This window comes from Hemitrygon akajei, chromosome 6 (genome assembly GCF_048418815.1).
Source record: "Hemitrygon akajei chromosome 6, sHemAka1.3, whole genome shotgun sequence".
NCBI classification, from domain to species: Eukaryota; Metazoa; Chordata; class Chondrichthyes; order Myliobatiformes; family Dasyatidae; genus Hemitrygon; species Hemitrygon akajei.
In genome coordinates, this window is record NC_133129.1 from 80,064,897 (window position 1) to 80,088,685 (window position 23,789).

The 23,789-nt window shown below is 35.8% G+C and overlaps 1 protein-coding gene and 1 non-coding gene across 2 annotated transcripts in view; both read left to right on the top strand.

The window, feature by feature from the left end:
- haus6 (HAUS augmin-like complex, subunit 6) overlaps window positions 1–23,789 on the top strand; it is a 61,210-nt gene that overhangs the window by 29,701 nt on the left and 7,720 nt on the right. The window contains exons 9-16 of the mRNA XM_073048662.1: window positions 879–1,063; window positions 10,491–10,620; window positions 12,221–12,323; window positions 12,531–12,639; window positions 15,412–15,469; window positions 15,604–15,792; window positions 18,264–18,399; window positions 19,488–20,717. Of these exons, the coding sequence (XP_072904763.1) occupies window positions 879–1,063; window positions 10,491–10,620; window positions 12,221–12,323; window positions 12,531–12,639; window positions 15,412–15,469; window positions 15,604–15,792; window positions 18,264–18,399; window positions 19,488–20,717 (2,140 nt within the window). The remainder of the gene's footprint in view (window positions 1–878; window positions 1,064–10,490; window positions 10,621–12,220; window positions 12,324–12,530; window positions 12,640–15,411; window positions 15,470–15,603; window positions 15,793–18,263; window positions 18,400–19,487; window positions 20,718–23,789) is intronic.
- LOC140729881 (small Cajal body-specific RNA 8) lies at window positions 13,815–13,946 on the top strand. Its single transcript, XR_012099424.1, has one exon.

Genomic DNA, 23,789 nt, shown 5'->3' on the forward strand with positions numbered 1-23,789 from the left:
TTAAACATACCCAGTGACCTGGCCTTCACAACTGCCTGTGGCAACAAATTCCACAGATTCACCACTCTGTCTAAAGAAATTCCTCCTCATCTCCATTCTAAAAGGATGCCCCTCTATTCTGAGGCTTTGTTCTCTGGTCTTAGACTCTCCCACTATAGGAAACACCCTCTCCATATCCACTCTATTGAGGCCTTTCAGTAGGCTTCAATTAGGTCACCCCACGTTCCTCTGAATTCCAGTGAGTACAGGCCCAGAACCATCAAACACTCCTCATATGACAAGCCTTTCAATTCCAGAATCATCTTCGTGAACCTCCTTTGGACTCTCCTCAGTAAGCAAGTTTAAAATAGACTGTCCTTCACTGACTGATGTTCACCCTTTGGTTGGATTGGCAGCAGAAAGAGCTATGCATTGATACACCTCTCATCATTATGATTTGGTTTAAAGTCTGGCCCAAATATTTTTTAAGGGGCATGAATTGATAAGAACACCGTTGAAGTATTGGCAACATATACTATATATTATTTAGTGTTGCGTTTGTTATGTTATGATTGCACTTGCACCTGGGAAACACTGTCTCATTCTGCCCTGCAGAGCTGATGTATGGTTAGAATGACAATAAAGTTTTTGAATCTTGAATCTTACAGTTGTAAGGTAGAGAAAAGATTGAACTGAGTACTTTCATCACCAATGTTGACACAACAAATTCTAATCAATAAATTAGTCAATAAATCAATAAACTAAATAGAACAGGAGGATACTACTTTTTTGTTGTTAGTATGTCGGCAAATAGACATTTGTTTAAATGAATCTGACCTGTTCCAGTGTTTAAAATTTCATGTTTGTCTAGTGCTTTAAACATTTGATTCTGTTTGCAGATTGATGATCTGTACAAAGCTGGTAAACTGAATCTTTCAGCCGTAACTCAGCTGTGCAATTGGTCTCTCAGACTTCTTGGTGACCAGCGTGACCAAGTAGGCTCAGCGGAATTAGAACGTCGTCCTTCCTTGGAGAATTTAGCAGAATTTCTGAAAAATGAGCTAATTGAAATGAAGGAAAAAAGGTAAATCTTTTAATAGCTTAATTGGAAATTTGGGTAAGAGGCAAGGAATGAAATTGGCCTTGAAATGCAATTTGTATTGTGCTATTTTTGTTCATGGGGAAATTATCAAAAACTATCTTTTATCCCATCTCCAATCTTTTAATACAGTCCTTATCTGCGGGGAATTTGTTCTGGGACCCCCTGCGGATACCAAAAAAAACACAGATGCTCAAGACCCTTATTTAACCTGTCCCAGTGCGGGTAGACTTTAGGACCCGAGGGAGCTCTAAACCTTATTTAAGCTGTCTCATTGCGGGTGGACTTAAGGACCCGGGGGAGCTCAGACCCACTGCCTGTGGCTGCTGCTGAATCTGCAGTGTTTCTGTTCCGTTGACGGGAAACGATCACAATTGAAAATAAAGTGGAAATAATAAAGCAATCGGAAAGAGGTGAAACACAATTGGTTATTGGAAAAGCGTTTAGGCTACAGTCGGTCAACAATTGGAACAATTTTAAAGGATAAAGTGAATATAATGGAACATGTGAAAGCTACAATTATTACTAAGCAACGCAGTGGTTTAATTATTGAAATACATATGTTTCTTAAGTGTTTTATATGCATAGAAAGGTAAAATATATGCTATATATTAAGACAAACGTTTGACTAAATGACGCTAAATAATACTGTATGTACCTGTTCTGACTTCCGTACAATCTAACTTAAAGACTGCCTGTACTTTAAATCATCTGTAATTACTTTTAGTACCTAATACAATGTAAATGCTATGTAAATAGTTGTTATACTGTATTGTTTTAGGGAATAATGACAAGGAAAAAATGTCTGTACATGCTCAAACAATAAGTGCTGGAGAGAGAACTTCCGGGTTTTCCCGAAACGCAGTTGGTTGAATCTGTGCATGCGGAACCCACGGATAAGGAGGGCCAACTGTATGTCAATTGTGCTCTCTAAATTTTGCTTGCTTTTTTCAGTCATAGTTTAGAAGGAAATTCTTCTTTGCTTAGTGTATTTACCATTTAATTATCAAAGAAGATTTCACACAAAACATTTTTTTACATGTATGGTGTAACTTCGACTTCTTTTAGTAATGATAGCATTTCTCCCTCCGCAGCCAGGAACATTGGACTGGGGTTTTATCCAAGTGCTGTTTTGGGTTGTTCTGACTGGTTTCGTGTGTTATTGTGCAGTGGCCTCAATGTAACCTAAATATTTTAATGTCCTATTTTAATTCCAATTGCTTTCCAATGTGAAAGCTTTCCAAACTTCACAGCTTTCCAATGTGAAGTTTCTACGTTAGTTCAGTTACTTTGAGAAAATAGTAGGGAATGTTAATCTCTGAAAATTTACTGATTAGCTTACTAGCTTGGGATAAATTTAAACTTTGTTAAGAGGAAGTCTAAATAACATACAATAATTTGTAGTGTACTTAACTGAAATTATGAGGGGTGATTGTTATGTTCACTGTCTAAGGTAGGAGGAGTCAATTTTAAAAAACCTAGCACATTTATCTTTCAATATTGCCCCTCCTACATTTACACACTTGGTCCAGCAGTCATGGAGCATACAGATCTTGGACATCCAGGAAGTGTCCACAGCAGGTGTGATTGATAAGTTTGATTGAAGTTAGTAACTCATTGGGGTGATTGATAAGTTCGTGGCCTAAGGTAGAAGGAGATGAGTTATTAACTTTTTGCATAATCACTCAGAGTTGAACTGCATGTGCATGTAATGAAAGCTGTATAACTCATCTCCTTCTACCTGAGGCCACGAACTTATCAATCACCCCTGTTGTGGACACTTTCTGGAGGTCCAAGATCTGTATATTCCATGACTGCTGGACTAAGTGTGTAAATGTAGGAAAGGACTATGTTTTTTATATTTATTTATTTATTAGATTTTAGAAAATTACAAAGAATAAATGTGATGATAAAATAGTGAGAAAAATAATATTAACCCTCCCCCTTCCCCCCCCCCCCTCCCCTTAACCCTTATCTAAAGAAAGAAAAAAAGAGAGAAAGATTGCCTGGATATCGGAGGATCTCCACATGCTCCATGGAGTTCAAAATAATTTTAATATTTATTTTTACTTTCCCCAATTACTTTATAATTTTATCTTCAAAGGACCTATGTATTTAATCCTATCTTTTGTAGGTATGGGAGCCAAATTTTCAAAAATATATCATATTCATTTCTTAGATTGTATGTAATTATTTCAAGTGGAATACAACTATGTATTTCATTATTCCAACGATCCATAGTTAAATATAAATCAGATTTCCAAGTAACTGCGATAACTTTTTTGGCTACTGCCAATGCAATTTTTATAAATTTTTTCTGATACTTGTTCAATTTAAGTTTCGGTATTGTCCCTTCAATGTCTCCTAATAAAAATAATACTGGACTATGTGGGAGTTGTACTCCAGTAATTTGTTCCAATAAAAGTCTTAGATTTATCCAAAATGGTTGAATTTTAAAACAAGACTAAGTAGAATGTAAAAAAGTACCAATTTCTTGATTACATCGAAAACTTTGGTCAGACATATTTGAATTTAATCTATTTATTTTCTGTGGTGTTATATATAATTGATGTAAAAAAATTATATTGTATTAATCTAAGTCGAACATTTATTGTATTTCTCATACTATCATAACATAATCTTGACCAGTTTTTTCCATCAATTTTAACATTCAAATCAGATTCCCATTTTTGTCTTGATTTATGAATTCCTGATTTAATTGTTTTTGAATCAAATTATACATACAAGATGTAAATTTTTTAATTTTTCCTTTTTGAATTAATATTTCTATTTCACTACATTTTGGCATCAACATTGTTTGACCCAGCTTTTCTCGTAAATAAGCCTTTAATTGAAAATAACAGAAAAGAGTGTTGTTTGATATTTTATATTTATTTTTTAATTGATCAAACGCCATCAATATACCTCCTTCAAAACAATCACCTATATATTTAATCCCCTTTTGGAACCAATTATGTAAAAGTTTATTATCCATTGTAAAAGGAATAAGCCTATTTTGAATTAAAGTTCTTTTTGCTAATAAAAATTTCTTTATCTCATCGTCCATATTTACCTTATTCCATAAATCAATCAAGTGTCTTAATATAGGAGATTCTTTTTTTCCCTGTATCCATTTGGATTCCCATTTATAGATAGATAGATAGATACTTTATTCATCCCCATGGGGAAATTCAACATTTTTTCCAATGTCCCATACACTTATTGTAGCAAAACTAATTACATACAATACTTAACAGTATAATATGATATGCATCTAAAATCACCCTCTCAAAAAGCATTAATAAATAGCTTTTAAAAAGTTCTTAAATAGTTTACTAAAATACATTGAATGGTAACTTAAAGCTCAGTCCTAACCCCGGCACTTTAACATATCTTACCCCTGGCGGTTGAATTGTAAAGCCGAATGGCATTGGGGAGTAATGATCTCTTCATCCTGTCTGAGGAGCATTGCATCGATAGCAACCTGCCGCTGAAGCTGCTTCTCTGTCTCTGGATGGTGCTATGCAGAGGATGTTCAGGGTTTTCCATGATTGACCGTAGCCTACTCAGCGCCCTTCGCTCTGCTACCGATGTCATACTCTCCAGTTCTGTGCCCACGACAGAGCCCGCCTTCCTTACCAGCTTATTAAGACGTGATGCGTCCCTCTTCTTAGTGCTGCCTCCCCAACACGCCACCACAAAGAAGAGGGCGCTCTCCACAACTGACCTATAGAACATCTTCAGCATCTCACTACAAACATTGAATGACGCCAACCTTCTAAGGAAGATTTTATATATAAAATCTTCTGGTATGTTTTCTCCTGTCTAATCTAATTCTATTCTAATCCATGCCGGTTTTTCTTCATCAAAAAAAGACGCAATAAATCTATAAGTTGATTTGCTTTATAATAATTCTTAAAATTTGGAAGTTGTAACCCTCCTAAATCAAATTTACATGTCAATTTTTCCAATGATATTCTTGACATCTTTCCTTTCCAAAGAAATTTCCTTACATATTTATTCAGTTCTTGAAAAAACTTCTGAGGTAATTGTATTGGTAAAGTTTGAAAAAAATATTGCAATCTAGGAAATATATTCATTTTTACAGCATTACCTATTAATGTTATTGGTAACATCATCCATTTATCAAGATCCTCTTTTATTTTTTTAATAATGGCAAATAATTTTGTTTATATAAATTTTTTACATCATTATCAACTCTAATACCTAAATATTTTATCCCGTTTATTGACCATCGAAATTGAGTTACTAATCGACATTGATTATAATTTCCTTTGGTAAGGGGTAAAATTTCACTTTTATCCCAATTTACTTTATACCCTGATACTTTCCCATATTCTTCCAATCTAAAAGATAATCTTTGCAAAGATTGCAATGGGTTTGTTAAATAAATCAAAACATCATCAGCAAATAAATTAATCTTATATTATTCTTGATTAACTCTAAAGCCCCCAATGTCTGAATCTGTTCTAATTATTTCAGCTAATGGTTCTATTGCCAATACAAATAAAGCAGGTGATAATGGGCAGCCTTGTCTAGTTGACCTCGTTAAGCAAAATGGTGTTGAAATCTGACCATTTGTAACTACTTTAGCTTGAGGATTAGTATTTAAGGTTTTAATCCATTGTATAAAAGATTTTCCTATCTCATATTTTTCCAATACCTTAAATAAAAAAATCCCATTCCAATCTATCAAATGCTTTTTCTGCATCCAAAGCAATTGCCACACTCATTTCCTCTCTTTTTTGTGCCAAATGAATTATACTAAGTAACCGGGTTATATTATCCATTGATTGTCTGTTTTTAATAAAACCTGTTTGATCTATATGTATTAATTTTGGTAAATATTTAGATATTCTATTAGATAAAATTTTTGCTATTTTATGATCTGTATTCAACAAAGAAATAGGTCTATATGATGTTGGTTTTTATCTTTTTTTGGCAATACAGTTATGATCGCTGTTAAAAAAGATTGTGGGAGTTTATGCATTCTTTCCACTTGGTATATTAATTCCATAAAAGGAGGAATTAATAAATCTTTAATTTTTTTATAAAATTCAGGAGGAAAACCATCTTCTCCTGGGGATTTATTGCTCTGAAGTGATCCTAAAGCTTCTTCAACCTCTCTTAATGTAAAGGGCATATCTAATCCTTTCTGTTCTTCCAAATTTAATTTTGGAAGGGTTATTTGTGATAAAAATTTATCTATCTCAGCAATCTTATTTTGTGATTCTGATTGATATAGTTCAGTATAAAAAATTTTTAAAGTTTCATTAATTTCTAAAGGTTTATAAGTAACCTTATTTATACTTGTTCTAATTGCATTTATTGTTTTAGAAGCCTGTTCTGTTTTCAACTGCCAAGCAAGAATTTTATGTGATCTTTCACCTAATTCGTAATATTTCTGTTTAGTTCTCATAATTACTTTTTCTGTACGATATGTCTGGAGTGTATTGTAGTTTTTTATTAACAAGTTGTCTTCATTTTTCTTCTGTCATATATCTTTGAGATTCTTTTTCTAATTTTATGATATCTTTTTCCAATTGATCTATTTCTGCCATGTATTCCTTCTTAATTTTAGATGTATAACTTATAATCTGACCCCTTAAATATGCTTTCATCGCTTCCCATAATACAATTTTATCCTCAACTGAATGTAAATTTGTATCCAAAAAAAATTGAATCTGTTTTTTCATAAAATCACAAAAATCTTGATGTTTTAATAAAATTGAATTAAATCTCCATCTATAAATCGATTCCTCCTTATCCATCATTATCATTGTCATTATCAAGGGGGAATGATCTGACAGTATTCTTGCTTTATATTCCACACTTTTCACTCTATCTTGAATATTTTTTGATAATAAAAAAAATCAATCCTTGAGTAAGTTTTATGTCTATTTGAATAAAATGAATAATCTCTTTCTCTTGGATTAATTTTCCTCCATATATCAATCAGGTTTAAATCTTTCATTAATGATAAAGTTAGTTTTATTACTTTTGATTTTGTAGCAATTTTAGTTGACCTATCCAAAACTGGATCTAAACAAAAATTAATATCTCCACTATTAATATTTTATCATGTGCATCAGCCAAGTTCAAAAAAACTTCTTGTATGAATTTTGCATCATTTTCATTTGGTGCATAAATGTTCATAAAAGTCCATAATTCTGAAAAAAATTGACAATGTATAATCACATATCTCCCCCCAGAATCAATTATTACATTTTGTATTTTAATTGGTAAAGATTTATTAACCAAAATTGCAACTCCTCTCGATTTTGAATTAAATGAAGCTGCAATGACATTTCCAACTCAATCCCTCTTTAATTTCTTATGTTCTGTTTCTGTTAAATGTGTTTCTTGTAAAAAAAAAAGCTATATCTACTTTCATTTTCTTAATATATGTTAAAACTTTTTTTCACAGGTCCATTAATTCCATTAACATTAAAACTTAAAAAATTAAGTAAAGTAATCATTCATAATACCTTGGGAACTCTTTAAAATTCTCCATGTTGCTGTGAGTTTCTCCCCAACCATCCAGGCAAAAAAGAAGAAAAATAGAAGAAAGATAACTAATATATAAGAAAAAAAAACAAAGTACCCCCCCACTAATGTTGCGAATAAAAAGAACACAACATTACCCCCCCCCATGGCAATCGCCATGATTGTACACGTGAAACTCGCAGCCATCGATCAGGAGCTCTTCCAGCTCCCCCACAAAAAAAAATACATTAGTGAAGGAAAAAAAAGAAAATAATTAATGTCTCTACTCCCAATTAATACTCCTCAACTATTTTTTTTATAAATGTCAGTCAAGTCCAACCTTGTTTCAGTCTTCATCATTAGTCCATTTCATTTCTATAATTCTTTACTTCTTCGTGGACATCAGGTAATTCTTGTACAAATTTCTCTGCTTTCCGGTAGTCAACGAAAAATCTTTCTTCGTTATCCAGGAAAATTATCAATTTTGCTGGATAGCTCAATAAAAATTTATAGCCCTTTTCCCATAAAGATTTTTTCACTGGATTAAATTCCTTCCGCCTCTTCAGAAGATCGTAATTTATGTCTGGATAAAAAAAAACTCTTTTCCCTCCTATTATCAATGGCCCATTTCTCTTTTTAGCACCTTGAATAGCTGCCTTCAAGATCATTTCTTTATCTTGGTACCTTAAACATTTTATCAAAATTGATCTTGTTGAGGTATTGGTCTTAAAGCTCTGTGTGCTCTTTCAATTTCAATTACTTGGCTTCCTTCTTTCATTTCCAACATTTTCGGAATCCATTCTTGAAAGAATTTTATTGGATTTTCTCCCTCTGTACCTTCCATAAGACCAAGAATTTTGATATTATTTCGTCTACTAGAGTTTTCAAGCGCATCTATTTTTTCCAACATCCGTTTTCTTTCTATTGTCCAGGCAAGATTATTCTCTTCTATCTTATCTATTCTTTCAGTGTTTTCTTCCAATTTTACTTCCATCTCTTTAACTTTATTATCCATCTTCTTTTGTTTTTCCACCACATTATTGAGTTTATTCTGCATCCTTCTTATAGCTTTTAATTCATTCATAATATATATTAGGATATCTTTTATGTCTCCTTTAATCTCTTCCTTCTTTTCCTCTTCTTCTTCCTCTGAATTTCCCAAAGAGTCTGATTCCACTTCCGATTCACTTCCAGTTTCACTTCCAGCCGTAATTGGGATTTGTAGTTTTGTTAATATCTGTTCATGCATACTTTCGCGCATGCGTTGTTCTTGCTGTTTCTTCTTAGAGACCACCGACATTGCTGCAACTTCCTGTCCCGCATCATCAGAAGTGCCATGCACTTCGCCGGGAGGAGATCCAACTTGAGTCCGAGGCTTCGCCGAGACGGTTAGGTCTTTTTTCCCGCCGATTTGCGCAGTTTTGGAAGTAGTAGCTTTCTTCTGTTTCGGTTTAGGAACCATATCAAAAGATAATCCTGAGTTACTTATAAATAGTTTCTAGTAGATATTTGTTAACTCTTCTTCATTTAAACCCTATTTCATTACTTTTTACGAGGGAGCTGGATTCCCAAAGTCTCGACCCTACGTCATCACGTGACGCCCCCCAGGAAGGGACTATGTTGAAAAATAAACGTGCTAGGCTTTCTAAACAAGAGGAAATCTGCAGATGCTGGAAATTCAAACAACAACACACACAAAATGCTGGTGGAACACAGCAGGCCAGGCAGCATCTATAGGGAGAAGCGCTGTCGACGTTTCGGGCTGAAACCCTTCGTCAGGACTAACCGAAAGGAAAGATAGTAAGAGATTTGAAAGTAGTGGGGAGAGGGTGAAATGCGAAATGATAGGAGAAGACCGGAGGGGGTGGGATGAAGCTAAGAGCTGGAAAGGTGATTGGTGAAAGTGATACAGAGCTGGAGAAGGGAAAGGATCATGGGACGGGAGGCCTCGGGAGAAAGAAAGGAGGGGGGTAACACCAGAGGGAGATGGAGAACAGGCAAACAACTAAAAATGTCAGGGATGGCGTAAGAAGGGGAGGAGGGGCATTAACGGAAGTTAGAGAAGTCAATGTTCATGCCATCAGGTTGGAGGCTACCCAGCCGGTATATAAGGTGGTGTTCCTCCAACCTGAGTTTGGATTCATTTTGACAATAGAGGAGGCCATGGATAGACATATCAGAATGGGAATGGGACGTGGAATTAAAATGTGTGGCCACTGGGAGATCCTGCTTTTTCTGGCGGACTGAGCGTAGGTGTTCAGCGAAACGGTCTCCCAGTCTGCGTCAGGTCTCTCCAATATATAAAAGGCCGCACCGGACGCAGTAGTTTTTCTAAAATTGACTTCTTATGCCTTGGGCCACGAGCATTTCAATCACCTCTTGTACAACTTCCCTGAGTTTAGTTAGAAAATTATTACTGAAAGTAAATGTTTCTTGAATTGCAACAATAAAACAAACAATTACTCCTCTTCTTCCCCCCCCCCCCCCCCCCCCGGCAGTTTGTTTTCCCCCAGATCTGTTAAGCATGTCTGTCCATCTTCATGTTGTTAACATTGAAATTGTCATTCTGGTATTTACTAAAATCATTACTATATTACATTGCCTTCAAATTGTACTACTTCTGTAACAGTTTCTTAATGTAATTTGAGTGATTTTTGTTGCATAGTAAATGGAAAAATTCCTGGTTTGGGATATTTTAATATTTTATTATTTAGAGGTGGTCATTAAGGTTTTTCTTTCTACTTTTTTTTTACAGCTGGTTCACATTTGCAAATCCAAGCATTAGAATCATTGATTTCATGTATATAAGAATTCTTGAAAGACTTCAGCATGCGATAGAAAATATTATTTCTCTATTTTACTTAACTGCTAGATTTTCCTTAGTTTTGTATAATTCTTTTCACAGCCAGAAGATAACACAAGAAGTAGTTCCCTCTGTGAAACAATCAATAGCCAAAATGGAAAGCACATGGGACAAGAAATGGGAGCAGTATTTGCATAGAACAGGATTTTCCCCAATGAGGAAAAAATATCCTGTGAGTAGACTCTTTCGCTAAATATTTGCCATTCTGGGAAAGTTAAGACTTCAGTTTTGATTAATTAACACAATAATAAATTTCACTGATGAACCCTAATCGGTAGACGTAATTGTGTGGGTCTCACAGGAGTAGAAAAAAATCAAACCTGATCCTGTACAGGAAAGTTATTTACGAGAGAAAATCACTTTGTATGGGAAAACTTTGGAGTTAAAGACCTGCACTGATCAACTAGCTGGAGTATTCGCTGGGATCTTTAACTTCTCGCTTCAGCAGTCTGAGGTACCCACTTCAAGCAGGTTTCAATAATACCGATGCCTCAGAAGAATGTGGTAACCCGCTTCAATGGCAGTCGTCCAGTATGTCTTGCATCCACAGTATTGAAGTGTTTTGAGATGCTGGTGATGAAACATATCAACTCCTTCCTGAGAGGATTTGGATCCACTCCAGCACAGCTGGTCCACAGAACATGCCATTTCATTGGCTCTTCACTTAGCCCTGGAACTTCTGGACGGCAAAGATGCATACATCAAAATGTTCTTTATTGACTACTGCTTGGCATTTAACACTATGAGGCCAATACCACCTCATGCATTGGATCCCTGATTTCCTTACTTGCAGACCCCAGTTAGTTCAGATTGGCAACAACATTTCTTCCACAATCTCCATCAGCACATGTGCGCCACAAGGCTGTATACTTAGCCCCCTGCTCTACTCACTTTACACTTATAGTGTGGCTAATCACAGCTCCAGTGCCATATTTAAGTTTGCTGATGACACCACTATAATGACGAATCAAATGTGGTGATGAATCAGCATGCAGAAGGGAAACTGAAAATCTTGACTGAGTGGTACTAAAACAACAACCTTTTACTCAAATGTCAGCAAGACCAAGGGCTGATTATTGACTTCAGGAGGAGGAAGAAGACAAGAGCTCAGTGAGCCAGTCTTCATCAGGGATCTAAGGTGGAGAAGGTCATCAAATTTAATTTCCTCAGTGATAACATTATAACATTTTGGAGGACCATTCTTGGGCCCAGCATGCAAGTGTAATTATGAATAAAGCACGGCATCACGTCTACTTCCTTAGGAGTTTGTGAAGATGCCATGCTGAATCTAAAGCTTTGACAAACTTTTGTAGCTGTGTGGTGGAGAACATATTGGCTGGATGCATCATGGCTTGGTATGAATACACCAGTGCCCTTGAATTGAAAAATCGTATAAATAGTAGTGGATATGGCCCAGTCCATCATGAGTCAAACACTCACCACCGTTAAGCACATCTGCATGGAGCATTGTCTCAGAAACCATCATCCATCATCAGGGATCTCTGCCACCAGGTCACGTTCTTCCCTTGCCACTGCCATCAGGTAGAAGGTACAGGAGTCTCAGGAGTCACATGTGACTAATATGGTTGACATTTAGCAGCCTCAAATTTTGATGCAGCTGGTGTTAAATAGTAAAATTGTCAGTAATGTCAAATGAATTTAAAAAATCGTTCTGATCATATTGCCTTCAAATATCCTTTGTGTGCCTTGATTTAGTTTGAGGTGTAGAAGTAGCATTCCATCAGCTTCATAATTAATGTTTTTTTTAAAAGGTCCTTGATCTTCTACCGACCATGCCAACTTTATCATTTGAGCCTGCTTCAGAAGAAGCTTATAAAAGCAGTATATTTTATTCACACTCTGCAACACTTTCAGGTGAGTTCAGACAATGCTAAAAAGAAATGTCTTGCTCCTTAAAATTGATTTTAAAGCAAAGCTCTTTATTAATTTTTTCTTCTATACTATCCATAGCTCCTTTAACCTTCGTCATCTGCAAGTTTGCTAACCCACTCTTCTACTTCATTAACTAAGTCACTTATAAAAATCAAAAAGAACAGCCTAATACTTCTGTATTTTGGGCAGGGCTTGAAGAATCCTGTACAAAATCTTCTGAAAGAGATGATGCTGGTATCTTGAGCATTTCAAATGACGCCAATGATCTAAGCACGTCAAAACTTCAGTGTTCAGAATGGTAGGTATACTCAATTGCATTTAAATTTGAGATTTTTATTTGAATCTATTGAAGTGTGGAGATCTTGATTGTTCTAGTTGTAGCTTTCATCTTGGAACATTTTTATTGTACAGTGCTAGAACTTACATTTTTTGAGCAATAAGAATTTTGTTTATACTGGTTAAGCATTTTGAACAAATTTCTGCATTGGCTATGTGTTAATGTTAGTAGATTACATTATTGCTCCTTGAGTTAGGTTTTTGACTTTTTTTACTCAATTGAAAATAATTATTTGGATTTTAAAAACTAGCTCAAACAATTTGAATCTATTTTTATCTTGCCAATTTTGTCTGTCATTTTCTCAAAGTATTCAATCTATTATTGAGGTACATTTCAAAAAGTATCTTGGCAAAGAAGGCATTTGTCTTTTTTTTTGGACTGATGTATGGTTAGTTCCCCTTTTTCTTTATGTGGTGGAGTCACACAGTTGTTTTGTCAAAGATACCATATTTGTATTGACCATCCTTTTAATTGATGGCATGTCTAGCTGCTGAGTCAGTACTGTTTAATGTAGTCCAGAAGTTGAAGAGGGGCTCTTCTATCTGTGATGTGATGAGTTGCTCCAAGTATGGGTGTGTAGGTAATGGTGGTCTGATGAAAATCACAGGAGTTCAAGAGGGTGGAGTTGCAGCACAGAGGGACTGGAGCCTTTGTGGAAACAGAAACAATTCAGTCTAAATACTATTTTGGGGAAAGAAGGGAAAACAAGCTACCGTTAGTTTGTATTGAATGAAGGACAAAAGAGCACACAGGGGAGTATTGTATTATATAGAAATGGGTTTGGAAAGTTTAAACCTTGGAACCAGATATTGACAGCATCGCAGATTCCAACCAAATTAACCATGGGATTACTTAGCTATAGAATGTAAGTTATTGTCTTTCTCTAACTAAATTGAAACTATCTTAGCAACTGAATGTAACTACTTTTAAACCAGATTGCGGTGGGAGGCAGAAAATATGGCTTGATTTTTGTTGCACGTTAACTGTGACACATTAGAAAGTAATTTGATATTTTTTTGACACAAAGGAAATTTCACTACAAGTTGCAAAGTGCATCTCACTATGTTTTTTGATAGTGTAACATGGGCAACTGACTTGAGCTGAATGATTTTCTACCATTTATTGTTTTTAATGCTTGGGAGACTGATACACGGCTAGAGCCAAATTTACTCTAGTTGTCACTAATATCTCCCTAGAATAAAATGAGCCTTTTGATGACCAAGTCGACTTGAGAGAAATCGGAGTGGACAGATACGGGGCAAACAAAAAATTGATGTCAAACTTCTGTTACAAGTGTGTTCTGTTGCCCATCGCTATTTAGATTATTCACAAAGGAAGGTTTTACTTAGCATGTGGTGGCAGAGAGGGATAGTATTTTTCATCTTAGTTGCTGATTTTAATGAAGTATTGAGTAAAAGCAGCAAGCCGGGAGTAGTGGGGGAGGAAGTGCAGGTTAAGTGGTTGGTAGTAACAGGAATGGAGACAGGCTAACTCCTATTGACGTCAATGGATCTGGGGTTGAGAGGGTAAACAGCTTAAGTTCCTTGGTATCCACATCACCGAGGACCTCACGTGGTCTGTACACACCGGCTGTGTGGTGAAAAAGGCACAACAGCTCCTCTTTCACCTCAGACAGTTGAGGAAGTTTAGTAAGGGCCCCCAAATCATAAGAACTTTCTACAGGGGCACAGTTGAGAGCATCCTGACTGGCTGCATCAAGCCTGGTATGGGAACAGTACCTCCCTGAATCGCAGGATTCTGCAGGGAGTTTTACAGATAGCCCAGGACATCTGTAGTTGTGAACTTCCCATAATTCAGAACATTTACAAAGACAATTGTGATAAAAGGGCCTGAAGGATCATTTTGGACCTGAGTCATCCCAACCACAGTCTCTTCCATCTGCTACCATCTGGGAAACGGTACCACAGCATAAAAGCCAGGAGCAACAGGGTCCGGGACAACTTCTTCCACCAGGCCATCAGACTGATTAACTCTCACTGATTTGAGTGTTTTTGTATGTTACATTGACTGTTCTATTTATTATAAATAACTATGATGGCAAATTTAGATAGAGACTTAACATAGGATTATTACTTGTGTATGTGAAGGATATAGTCAATTCAGTTCAAAAATTGTACTGGTGCACCAGGAGATGTTGATGGAAGGGGAAAAAATGACAAGAATAATGTGCTTTGTTTTGGGCTCAGAATTGATACAATCCAGTTTATGTAGATAAGGGTCAAATGAAGGTCATTTATTCAGTTCGGATGAATAGTGAAAATCCAGCTGTGAGAAGTATGGTTGCTAACTTAGTAATGGAATGAAGTAGTGGAAGGTTGATTTTGATCAGAGTTGTGAGTGTTACTTGTTTTGTTTTGCTAACTAAACATTGGAATGGAAAATATGAAACTGAGGATTAGGATAGCTGCATAATTAATTGAATCACTGGTATGGAAGAGAATTTAATGCTTTGCACAAAGCTGCACTAATTGTGACCTCCATGTTGCAAGGCTACCAATCAGTGTTAATTAGCATTTATAAAGCAAGCAAAGACATCTGAGCTGGAATTGAGTGAGGTGGACTGGAGGTGGATTGAAAATTTGGTACCATTCATGGAAATGTTGTTAATCAAAGTGTCTTAGCTTGAACATTATGCATCTGTGCACATTTTAATCTTATAATTTAATTGAAATTGTTAATTCATTCTTTTAATTCAAGCTTTTGATTTTGCAGCTTCACCCCTTCTATCAGAAAACTAAATGAGCAAGTTAGTTCTTCATGTTTTACAGAGGTAAGATACCTTTGTTATATTTGCAAATGAGATATGACAAATTCTTTTATAAAATGCTATTTTGCAAGCCATACAAATTGTCTTTTTTTTTACTGCTACTATTTAACTCAATTAAAAAAGTGCTTTTTCCTCAGGAATCAATTGAAGTACCATTGGCAATGGGGCAGCCTCTTGAAAGTAGATTGGAGAGTTCATACGTTGATAAAATGGAAACATGGCATAAGGACAAAGATCAAAGTCCACCACTTTTGAATAAGCCTAAAGGGAGTATTTTTAAAGGAAATGAACCATATCAAAAGAATGTTGACCAGTTGGCTGAAGAGGTATGTAATGCTTTCTTATGCAAGCTGCACAGCAGAACAAATTTTTATTTTGATTTTTGTACTTGTGTTGGTTCATTCAAGAACTATAATTAAAAGTATACCCTTGTTCTTATCCATTAGACATTTTTTCTTTTTTAAAAACAGATCTTTACATTCCAGTATCTGCAGTCCTGTACTATATCTGTACATTTTTTTTCCTTTTTCAGGAATGTGACCATCTTCTTTTAGATTATTGCTATTAAAACTGGGTTATTTGACCCTTCTTTACATTAAAAGCATAATCATGGGTACATTGTTTCTTTTTGCTTAAATTAATGCCTTTTATTTGTAATTTTTACTGTTAATTGAAATAATTTCTATTTAAGATCACTAAAGAAATGTCTTATTACACAGAGCCTTAACTTATACTGATGGAGTAGTCAGTAATTTTGCCTTTCTATCGATGAATCTCTTTGTGCCTGGAGTAATAACACATCTTCTGGGCATTGATCCTAAATCATGCTAACTGGAATTGAATATGGCTACAGTTCAACCAGTAGTTTTTAATACAAATTTCCATAACCTCCTTCTGGATTCTGTCACTTTTGATAAATCTAATGATAATACACGTTTCATTTTGATAGACTTTTATATTATGAATTTGTGCCACCATCTTCAAAGGTTTATGTGTAATTCTACATTTCTGTTCTATTTAATGTATTTTTTTCTCCTAGTTCTTTCCACAATGCTTTATTTTGTATTTACTTTGTTTATTCTGCTAGTTCTGAACATTTGCTATCTGCCTAACAAGCAAGAATAAGGCATGTAGTACCTTATGTTTTCTTCACATTCAACATGCTGATCTCCTTCTTTATCCTCATGTGCTTATTTTTACCCCATCTTTTGATACCCCAGTTGGTGCCTTAAAACCAGTTGATCTTGATTTTGATTATACCCAACAATTAAGTATCTACAGTGCAGAGATTCACAGCCTTGTACATTAAATTGTTCTAATGGCATCAGTTTTATTAGTTAATCCCTTACCCCTGAGAACATGCTTCCTAGTTGTAGACACTTCTGAATTCTTGACAAAGTAGCCTGTTTGTACCTTTCAAAATCTTAGAGTAGGATCACATTTCATTTTTGTAAATTTATTCTAGAGTTTAGACCCAGCTCACTACTCACATTATTTGGACTAATTCCTTCATCCCAAGAATCTATCCAGTGAATCTGTTGTATATCTTTTACAGTAGGTAAACGAAAGCTATACATGTGTATAGACTTGTTAAAACCCTGCAAAGTTGCAAATAAAACTTCATTAAGTTTATGCATATTTCTTACTGTTTAATATAAATCAAAATTTTGTGGCACTAGCAGATTCTGAAAGTTCAAAAGTACAAAGTAAATTCATGTTCATTACTAAATAGTCATCAAAATATCAATAAAGCAAAGGTCTAAATAACTAATCTTTGGAAATACTCATTTAAGACCTCATCATCGTCCTCTAGCTCCATGCACGGTTCAATTTTTTTAGAACATAATCAAAAATATCTATTTCACTAGTTACCATTGGAATACTTAAAGTGATTGTTTTTCTTTCTCTCAGTTATGCTCATCTATACCCCCTTAATTAGTTTTTCTACATGTAAGAGGCTGCTAATGCTTTGTCCTAATAATGAACATGAATTGCATATTAATTAGGAATCCAGAGGTCCGTGAGCCAGTCCTTAGAGGATCAGAGGTGGAGAACGTTAGCAACTTTAAATTCCTAGGTGTTATTATTTCAGAGGACCTGTCTTGGGCCCAGCACATAAGGAAACATGGTAGGGCTTCAACTTCCTTAGAAGTTTGGCACATCTAAAACTTTGACAAACTTCTTTTGCTGTGTACTGGAGAATATATTGACTGGCTGCATCACAGCCTGCTGTGGAAACACCAAGGCCCTTGAATGGAAAATCCTACAAAAAGTAGTGGATATAGCCCTGTGAATCATGGATAAAGCCCTCCCGACCATTGAGCACATCTACAAGAAATGTCACATCCATCATAGGAACCCCCACTATGGAGGATATGCTCCTGCCATCAGGAAAAAGATACAAGAGCCTCAGGTTTTACACTGTCAGATTCAGGAACAGTTACTGCCCCTCAACCATCAGGCTCTTGAACCAAAGAGGATAACTTCACTTACCCCTTCATTGAAATGTTCCCACAACTAATGGACTCCCTTTCAGGACTCTTGATCTCGTGCTCTTGATATTTATTGCTTATTTACTGTATTGTTATTAATTCTCTTTGTATTTGCACAGTTTGTTGTCTTCTGCACTCCAGTTTAGTTGTCTGGTCTTTCATTGATTGTTATGGTTATTCTATAGATTTATTGACTATGCCCACAAGAAATTGAATTTCAGGGTTATATATGGTGATTATATGTACTTGGATAACAAAATTTACTTTAAACTTTAATTATGATTGTTTTTTGTTTTGTTCTTCAGGTAGTAGATACTGTAACAAAAGATTCATCTGGAGTATTTCAAAAGGAAGATCTAGTCCAAGAAAGTATTATTTTCTCATTGTCTAATAGTCCCTTCATTACACAAAGCGAGCTACCAAGAACACCTGAAAATTTGAGTAAGTTTTCTGTATGTCTTAATAGTTTCATTTTAAAATGTAACTCTCCCATTTACTGCTGAGTTATAAAAATTGTAATAAGTTTTTATATGTCAGTAGACTTACAGCTACAGTATAAGATTGCAGTAATCATTAAAATTATCAAAGTACCTGTGAAATTCAAATTTGCACACATAGCTATGACTGTGTAAATTTCCGTGTCCTCTGTAAATGCAACATTTCCTCATCGTTCCATGTGGTGTTGAGGGGAAGAATTCAAGACATTGGAGTAAGAGTTGATCATGCAGCTCTTTTGAGCCCATTGTGTCATTCATTAAAATTATAGAAATTTATTTCACTTACCCCTCATTCATGAGCAAATTACTAATATCCTCATTTTGGAAACATTCTAGACAAGGCAACATCTTTGTTCTCTGTAAGTTCACTTTAAGTCTGATTTATCAAACATGCCTACAACAATGTTGACAGCATTTCTTTTCTATAATTATTCTTCAAATATTTTATTACTGCAATGCAGTTGCGGAAATGCAATAGTACTTCAGATGTCACATTTTCAGTTACTTTGAAACCTGATGAGGAAGCTTTGTTATCAAAAGATGGGATAGGTTTCTTCATCTATTCATGGAGAAAATGAGACAAATGTCTGCTCATTATATTGGATTATTCTTTGTCCTTTGCTACTTCTCACTGTAGTGTAGTGTGATTTACATGCAACAAACAGATATACAGTAGGTGATTCAGACCAACTTGTTAATGATGGACTTTGTTGTTTGCCTCTTCCTACAATTAATTTGTTACATTTGTATGCAGAACTAGAATTCTATTAAGTGACGTATACAGTTTGTCAAATGAAATTGGAACTTTGCAGCCAAGTAAATACTTGAAAATAATAGAATTACACAGAATTAAGGGGAAAGTTGCGGCTTTTTGGTATAACAAAGCACTATTACTTAGAAAGAATATTTTGCATTGATGTTATTAATCTGTTGCAATCCCATCTTTGCCATTGCAAGAATCTTTAAATTTTTCAAGCTTGATTGTTTTCTTTTGCCTGTTCCAGCTCTTTAAAAAAGAATCTATTTTTATAGTTTCAGATATTAGAAACAGCTGGCGATGTGCAGTTCAAGAATCTGAACTTGAGCGAATGAAACACCAGGAGTCTGTGTCTACGCATACAAAATGGACTAACTATGCAAATGACCCAGTTCAGCTGGAACTTGATGAATCATCATCTGCAGCGTATAGAAAGGTTGGATCTTTTCAGGAGACTACTCCCTCAGCTGTGACTGAACTTCACTGTACTGACATTGATAAAACAGGAAGCTGGGGTAGGATTCCATGCAATCCTGATGTAGTGACAGCTAATTCAAACCATCTTTCCACCAGAAATGAAAAGTGGGCTCTGGGTATGGCACAGTTTGATTACAGAGACCCAGGAATGGACTATTCAAATATGGGATCTGAAAATGAGCGGCATAACTCCAATAGTGAAACTGCAAGTAATGATAAAGATGGTGTGCTGATTGGTAAACTTCTGTCTCCATTTTCTGCTTCCCAGGATTTCTGTTCTAGTGAAGGTGCCAATAAACATTCTGGAAATCTCATAAACAATGACGAGATTAATCTTGGTCATTCTCAACGATTTTTGTCTCTTGATAAATTAAATTCCAAATCACCAATTAAAAAGGAGAAATTATCGAAAAGTTTCATTATGGAAATGTACAAAACCAATGAAACTTCGGAGACTTCCAAATCCTATAATTCTCTAGATACTGAATGTGAATTGGATAGTACATTACCTTGGAATCAATCACAGAATGTAAACACTACTCCACGCGATTCATTGAATTCTCTAACATTTGGAATTCTGCAGGAGACGATTCCTGATGTCCTTGGTAATAATGACAGTCTGAACAGCACTATGAGTCCCAATGTTGATCGGCTGGATGAGCCTCATTTGGATATGAAAAAATTGCAGAATAGATGGGAGCAGCTTCATCAGAGGACTTTGGCTGTTATTGCATCTGATGCAAGTGAAAAGATAAACTTAGCTGAAAATATGGGAGCTTTTAATTTCCAGAATTACACTGATAGTAAAGATCAGTGCAAGTCTGAACTTCCTTGTGAAGTAGACTATGTAAGTGAGGAAGCTGACAATGCTGGCAAACTGCTTACTCGGGAATCAACATCTTTGAAAGCTCTTTCACCAGTTTCTTTTGGATCTCAAAAACCTGGTTTTTCTTTGGGCAGCTCTTCATTTAATATCTTGGAGCTTCAAGATGACCTTATTGATCCTTCTCCACTTAATCCTTTTCAGGGTAAGTATGTGTAATATAAGTTTTTAATGGCCGCAGATAAGTAGTTCTGATCTTACTGGTATTGATAATTGTCAAATGTCAATTTTAATTTTTAAAAAGGCTTGATAATTTATTTTGCTTTTGTTTCTAATCCCTTAACATGGCTTATAATTGTCTCCAAAAATAATATTAAGAAACAACTGTCAACACCTTGACAGAAGAGAATTATTCCCCTGAATGAGTTGAGTTGAACATTTAATTATCTCCAAAAGAATAAAATTGACAGAACTTCTCTGCCACCTATTTCTGCTCCTACTCCCTCCTCAATACCTTCAACTGCTATTCCTACACAAATTTGTGTGTAACTGAGGGAATGATAACAAAATTGCAACTGTAGAGGTCATTATCTAATTCTCCTTGTACTATACTTGCCTGTTGTGAACAGTGATAGGAACTTTGCCCATACTAAAGATGTTGGCTGTCCCTTTGTTTTTGAATCCCCTATGATTTATCTATGCTCTCCAACACTTTTGGCAAAAATGTTTTGATAAGATTCCTGAAAATCTTGTCCTTCATAATGTCAGTAACTACTTTGCAATTGTGAATAGTATCAATTTTGAGCATTGTTTCCACTCTCTATTTGCATGTAGTGTCAGTCATAATATTAGCGTTCTGATCTTGCACCTCGATTTTATCTTTCATTCCAATGTCCTACCTAATGACTGAGCTGGAAAGATTGGTGGTAGAAACATTTGTTGGTGATAACCTGTATTCTGAATGTAACCTGCTCGTAACAACATCCCTATAATTTATATTAAGACCATAACACATAGGAGCAGAATTGGGCTACTTGGTCCATTGAGTCTGTTCCACCATTCATTCTATCATGGCTAATTTATTATCCCTCTCAACCACATTCTCCTTCCTTCTCCCCATACCTTTTGATGCCCTGACTAACCAAGGACCTGTCAACCTCTGCTTTAAATATATTCAATCACTTGGCTTCCACAGCTGTCCATGGCAATAACATCACATTGCAAGATAGAAGCAATTTCAAGAATTGTCAAGTTCTGTCTTGTAGATGGAGAAGAATCTGGTCAGAATATGCAATGGGTGATTATATATAGAATGAAACCAAGAACTTTAAAAATGGAAAATAAAATTAAAGTCACTAATAGAAACCACCATTGATAACAGCCATTGTTAATGTTACAGGAGTAAATCACCAACAGCAGGGCACCTAAAGTATATCCAAAATACAGTACACTTTTTTGAATTTAAAAATAACCTTTCACGTGCCCTCTCGTTCTACTAAACCAGCTCAGTAACCAGGGCCATCAAGTGCTCCTCATTATTAACCCTTTCATTCTCAGAAGCATTCTTGTGAACCTCCTCTGGACCCTCTCCAGTGCTAGCACATTCTTTTTTTTAGATAAGAGGCCCACAACTGCTCACGATACTCCAAGTGCAGATTGACCAATGCTTTATTAAACTTTAGCATCACATCCTTGCTCTTGTATTCACGTTCTGTCAAAATGAATGCTAGCATTGCATTTACCTTCCTTACCACTGATTCAACATGCAAGTTAACCTTTAGGGAATCCTGCACGAGGATTTTTCCCTGTTTAGAAAGTAGTTTACATCTTTATTCCTTCCACCAAATGACATGACAATGCATTTCCCTACACCATATTCCATCTGCCACTTCTTTGCCCATTCTCCCAGTCTCTCCAAGTGCTTCTGCAGACTCCGTTTCCTCAAGCCTACCTGACCCTCCGTGTATCGTCTGCAAACTTGGCCACAAAGCCATCATTTATGTCATCCGAATTGTTGACTTACCGTGAAAAGAGGCAGTCCCAATATGAACCCCTGCAGATCACCCCTTGTCACTGGCAGCCAATCAGACTAAGCCCTCTTTGTTTGCCCCCCCCCCTGCCAATCAGTCATTCTTCCATCCATGCTAGTATCTTTCCTGTGATATCATTGGCTATTATCTTGTTAAACAGCCTCATGTGCGGCACCTTTTCAAAGGCCGCCTGAAAATTCAAGTAAACAACTCCTTTTTCTATCCTGCCTGTTATTTCCTCAGAATTCCAACAGATCTGTCGGGCAAGATTTCCCCTTAAGGAAACCATGAATCTTTGGCTTACTTTATCATGCACCTCCAAGTACTCCAAAACCTCACCCTTAATGGACTTCTTCCCAACCACTGAAGTCAAGCTAACTGCCATATAATTTCTTTTCTTCTGTTTGTCTCTTCCTTCTTGAAGAGTGGAGTGACATTTACAATTTTCCAGTCCTCTGCAGCTATTCCAGAAGCTGGTGAATCGTGAATAATCATAACAAATGCCACCACAGTCTCTTGAACTACCTCTTTCAAAACCCTGGGACATAGTCATTCTGGTCCAGGTAAATTATCTATCTTCAAATCTTTTAGCTTCTCAAGCATCTTAATAATTGCAACTTGATCCCCTCTTTAATTTCTGGCATCCTGTTGGCGTTTTCCAAGGTGAGGACTGGCGCAATATACCTATTAAATTTGTCTGCCATTCCTTTGCCCTCATTACTACCTCTCTAGTGTCACTTTCAAGCAGTCCAATATCCACTCTGGTCTTTCTTTTACTCTTTACGGTAGGCTATTGACCCTGGTTGTTAATCCATAATGAAAATGGCTGAAGCAGACCAAATGAAGTAGAAGTACAGAAGCCACAGTTTGAGGTATCTGAAATAACGGATTTATACCAGCACCAAGTGATCTCTCTAGAGGTCTAATATCCTTGCTTCTCTTTTAACGGTATCCCTGGGGGGGAAATTGGTTTCCTCTGATATTTTTGGCTAGTTTACCTTTATATTTCATTTTTTTCCTTTCTTGTTTTTAGTTGCCTTCTGTTTGTTTTTAAGAACTTCCCAATCCTCTAACTTCCCACAAATTTTTGCCAGATTATATGCCCTCTCATTTGCTTTTGTGCTGTTTTTGATTTCCTTTGTCACTCACAGTGGTCTCATTCTCCCTTTAGAATAATTCTTCATCCTTGAGATATATCTACCCGACATTTTCTGAATTGCCCCCATTGCTGTTCTGCTGCCATCCCT